The sequence below is a fragment of the Apis dorsata genome, unplaced genomic scaffold, assembly GCF_000469605.1.
Source record: "Apis dorsata unplaced genomic scaffold, Apis dorsata 1.3 scaffold_309, whole genome shotgun sequence".
NCBI classification, from domain to species: Eukaryota; Metazoa; Arthropoda; class Insecta; order Hymenoptera; family Apidae; genus Apis; species Apis dorsata.
Genome location: NW_006263581.1, coordinates 165,745 through 170,545, shown reverse-complemented (window position 1 = coordinate 170,545; position 4,801 = coordinate 165,745). Strand labels below are relative to the sequence as shown.

The 4,801-nt window shown below is 26.3% G+C and overlaps 1 protein-coding gene across 3 annotated transcripts; it reads left to right on the top strand.

Moving 5' to 3' along the window:
• Positions 1–246: 246 nt before the first annotated feature.
• Positions 247–2,157, top strand: LOC102673295 (UPF0454 protein C12orf49 homolog). Of its 3 annotated transcripts, XM_006617429.2 has the most exons (5): positions 247–474; positions 783–976; positions 1,098–1,340; positions 1,421–1,636; positions 1,718–2,157. In XM_006617429.2, the coding sequence occupies exons 2-5, from the start codon at positions 869–871 to the stop codon at positions 2,132–2,134; spliced, it is 984 nt and encodes a 327-aa protein (XP_006617492.1). In that variant the 5' UTR covers positions 247–474; positions 783–868; the 3' UTR covers positions 2,135–2,157. The 3 variants fall into 3 exon arrangements, with proteins under 3 accessions (XP_006617492.1, XP_031367229.1, XP_031367230.1); XM_031511369.1 differs by lacking the exon at positions 247–474 and having other exon boundaries at positions 1,074–1,340; XM_031511370.1 differs by lacking the exon at positions 247–474 and having other exon boundaries at positions 821–976; positions 1,079–1,340.
• Positions 2,158–4,801: the final 2,644 nt, after the last annotated feature.

Sequence of the window (4,801 nt, the reverse complement as noted above, 5' to 3'; positions counted from 1 at the left end):
TCATGACAATATTCTTTTTAAATATTACTTCATTTATGTGATTCTTTTATTTATTGTAACTATTTATGTATATATATTCATTATATTTTTATATTATCTATTATATAATAAAAAATTATATAATGAAATATTTTTATATAGACAAACAAATATATAAATTTTTATAAATATATAAATATTTTTTGTAATATTTTAATAAAATAGTTTTTTTTTAAATATTTATTAATTATGAAATATATGTCGATATTAAATTGTTAATTCAATAAGTAGTGACATCTAATGTAATATGTGATAAACTTTATTGCTGTTCAACCATATTGAACAGGCCAATGCACTTGTAGCATTGCTTGTAAATTCGGTGAGAAAAATCTGATAAATTTTATAACGAAATATATCGGTCTATCTTGTTGATTATATAATTGACCGATAAGGAATTCATGTCATAACAATTAAACTATTCGCGCTCGAAGATTGGTAAGCGCTTCAAAAAATGTTTTCAATGTGATTGTAAGAAAAACAACATAACCTCTCTCTCTCTCTGTATCTTTTATTCTTTTTCTTTTTCATATTTTTCACATATAAATTTTACTGAAAATAAATTTTAATTTATATTAAAATTTAATATTTTCCGTGCGATTACTAAATGTACTTTAAATCATCAATAGAATTTTTAAAAAAATAAATAACAAATTTATAAATATTTAATATTAATAATTTATTATAAATATTTTAAAAAAAATAAATAATAAAATAAATTTAACAAAATAATTTTATGCTCTCAGTCGTGTTGCGATCATGAACTGGAATAAGAAACTGGAAATTTAATGTCGAATGAAAGCATAAGAATAAATTGCAAAAAGTGAGAAGAATGCCGAGTTGTGGCAGTCTATTCAGAATCATTAGACGGCGTCTTGTACTTGGACTCATCTTTGCTTTATCACTTACTTATTGTGCCTTTTCACTCTTTCGTAATGAGGTAAATAAATAAAAATAATGTTGAAAAAATTATATATTACATATAAATAAAGGAAAGTTTGCATGATCAAACACGTGAATTTTAATTTGAAATTTAGAACAGAATATTATCTGATCCCTAGAGAAAGACATTAGCTTTGGATAATGATCTTGATGATATGGATTCTATGATAATTAATGACAACAATGATGACTTGATCTCTGATGATGATACAATATCGGAACAATTGAGAGCATCTGGTAAACCACCACTGTGGCAGATGGCAATTGTTGATCAAGGAGCAAATGAGAATGCATTAAACATAGAAGCAATGTCAAATTTAAATGATACTGATATTGTTCGTCCTTGTCGTAATTCTATTCAGGTATATCAAATTCTAAGATGATGGAAAGAAATATTAAATTGAATGAAAATGATTTTATCAAATTTTTGTTATCCTAATAGGGTAAAGTTCTAATAGTAGATGAGCGTGGTATTGTATGCTCTAGACAAGAAATTTTGCCAAATGGCTGTTGTAGTATGGAACAAAAGGATCCTATAAAAAATGAGGATACATCAACTACACCTAGGAGAGAGAGGTATAGTTGTAAAACATGTAACGCTCAAGGATGTTGTGCTATCTATGAATATTGTGTTTCTTGCTGCCTACATCCTGGCAAGGTAGTTTTTCGTTTTTTTTTTATTTTCTTTTTTTTTTTAAATCATATAACAAAAATATTAATGAAAATTTGTTATTAACAGCAAATAAAGGGAAGAAAAGATGTACTATTAGGTTTACTTAGAGACAATCATAAATCTCACAGAGACCAAGATGTGGTGAAAAAGCGTCTTCGTAATTTAGATCGCTTTCAAGTTTGTCTGGCTGCATGTCGTACTTCCAGTGCGAGCGTCCGCCATGAGAACACTTATAAGGACCCACATTCGAAGCATTGTTACACATTTCAACCACAACATCAAAGACATCGTCGTGATGTTTATTCATATAATAATAATGACGACAACTCTGTTGTCGTTGCATCTTTTTCTGTTATGCCATTACTTACCCTCTTCTCTCCCTTCTGCCTACTTATACATGCAAAAAATAATTCACTTTTACTATCATGCAACTATCATACTCCAATGTTATTTGATTATTACTCTCACGTACGACCACCTTGAAATACAAAATAAATTTACTATACAAATATTTTTTATAAAGACGATCGAAATTCGCGTAAAATGATCTATAATATTTTAATATTTAATGCCAAAGGCAGTTTTAATTACGGTTCGATTTTAAATCTTTTTGTTTTCAGTTGGTTTTTATCGATAATCATTTTCAATCTAAAGCAATGATTGGATTTTTATTTTTCAATTGATGAAATTTAGAATTTTTCAAATGGTAAGAAATCTTTATAATTGAAGAAAAAAAAATGGAAAAATATTATCATCTGTTTAAATTTCAAAATAGTTGCAAAATTTGATAAATTTTTTAGAAAAAATTAAATGAAATTAAAAATAATAAAGTACGATCGAATTTTTAATAAAATATTATAATAAAATTTATTCAAAGAATTTGATTTTGATCTTGAAAAAGAATCATGATTTTGCAAACGATTTAAAATCTAGAGATTACATATTCAATAAGATCAGAAGGCAAATCAATATTACTTGGAAATATTAAATCGTCGGAAGACTTTGCAATGAATATTTTGTGCACAATTTAACTTGATCAAGACTTCTGTGATATTGAGATGCTCTCATACTCGATATTAATCGAAAAATTCATCATAATTATTTATATTCAGCAATTTGTTGGCCAATTTTCCATTCATTATTTTGCACATTATAATCATACGTTGGAGCTTCGTTTATTGTTGGAATAACTACTTATGAAAAATTAGATCCATATTTAAAAACGACAAATGTCTGTTCCTGCTTAAAATTAATAACACATAAAATTTATATAAAATTAATAATACATATACAATAATTAATAATGAAATGCTTATTGATCGAACAATGATTTATTTTCAACTGCACGATAATGTGATTATTAAATTCCAAGCTTGCGCTATCATTGAATTATTAAACGAATGATATGCAACGTTTATATGCATATATTGATTGTAGATGATATTGGAATTTTTATAGTATACATCGATATTCTTCGAAATTTTTAAACATGTATTAGTCACGTTGCTGTATGTTTGAAATTTCATTTTTATTTCCATAATTGTTTGTACGTGATTGTTTATACGATAAGAAACTTATCGATATTTCTTTCGCGTCTTATAAATTCATTTTATTTTATCGATTTTTTTTATGTTGAATTTTATCCATCATACTTTTGATAGTACTTATCGAGCATTTCTCTTTGTACCAAACGAGAGAACATTAAGCATCATTTTTCTTTTAAAACGATCGCTGATTTAACGTCAGTTTGTTATTATTTTTTGTGAAACGTAACATTTTTTTTTTTATAAAATTTTTATTTTAAAACAATTTCGAAAAATTGATACTTAGAAGAAATATAATACTTAGAAAAACAAGACTTCAATAACATATTCAACATCTACATATTGAACATTTGCGGTTCAGCATTATCTTTTCGCGATATCTATATCCTAGATCAAGCTGCAATTATTATAATTGTTAGATTATGAACAATTCTCTTTTTTCATTTCTCGTTTAAATTTCGTTCAGTGTTATTTAACAGTGATTCTACAAATGTCCAGAGTCGATCTCTTCCAAAATTAATTATCCACGAAACGATCTTTTCTTTCAATGAAATATAAATGGAAACGGTAAAAGGATCTGCGTAGTTAAAACAGCTGACAAGAATATTGGGTTTCCGTTAAAACTGTCATTTTCTCGTTTTTAATACGGCCTGCGGTATCGAGAGAGAAAGATATTAGTGAATTTTTTATTTATCCTCAATCGATTTATAATAGTGTCAACACGAGTTTTCTTTTTTAAACATTCTTCGAAGAGTTATATTTTTCAATATTTATCGGCGTGTCTTATTAGTGTATAATGTAGTGAATACAAAATTTATATCTTTCAAGCAAAGAATCAGTGTCTTTAAATTTTTATTAGATATATTTTAAATACTAACGAATTCAATATAAATTTTCTTAGCAGATAGCATATAAAATGTATAAAAAGTGTTTTTAAAGTTTTTTTTTTAGCATCTTAAAAAGCAATAATAATTATTGTTGCAACATTCAATAATAATAACTTTTTTACAATAAAAATATTTTCAATATTAAATCTATTCGAATACAATAAAAATAATTAAAAGAATTTCTGAAATAAAATAAACATGAATAGTAAAGGGAGTGCGTTTTAGTGATCAATAAATAGATCGGTAAACGCCCTAATACACATATAAGCACAAGCATTGTAGCGATAATCATCATTTACATACATATTGCTTTTTATGCATTTTTATCTTTTTAAATATACTTAACTCATCATTTAAAGTAAATTAGTTAACTAAAGTAAACATTTAAAGTAAATTAGTTAACTAAAGTAAACAAAAAATAATCAGTCAACACTTTTAACAATACTTTAACATTTTTCCATTTTTTTTCTCTCTCTCTATTGCAATTTTAATCTCTTCGTTTTCGTCAAAAACGCTTCATGAATTTTCCGAAAAAAAAAGTGCAGGAAGTGGTTGATAATTCTGAATTCTCCATTCTGAAATCGTAAATTTCAAATTGTACCCGTCGACGGGTGATTCGCATTAGAAATCCTCCCCTCTTTCTTTCTTGAAATTCGTCGTTGGCAGGGACAAGGACGAGGGAATTCGAAGAAGCAAGGAAATCGAATTGTTCGGATATT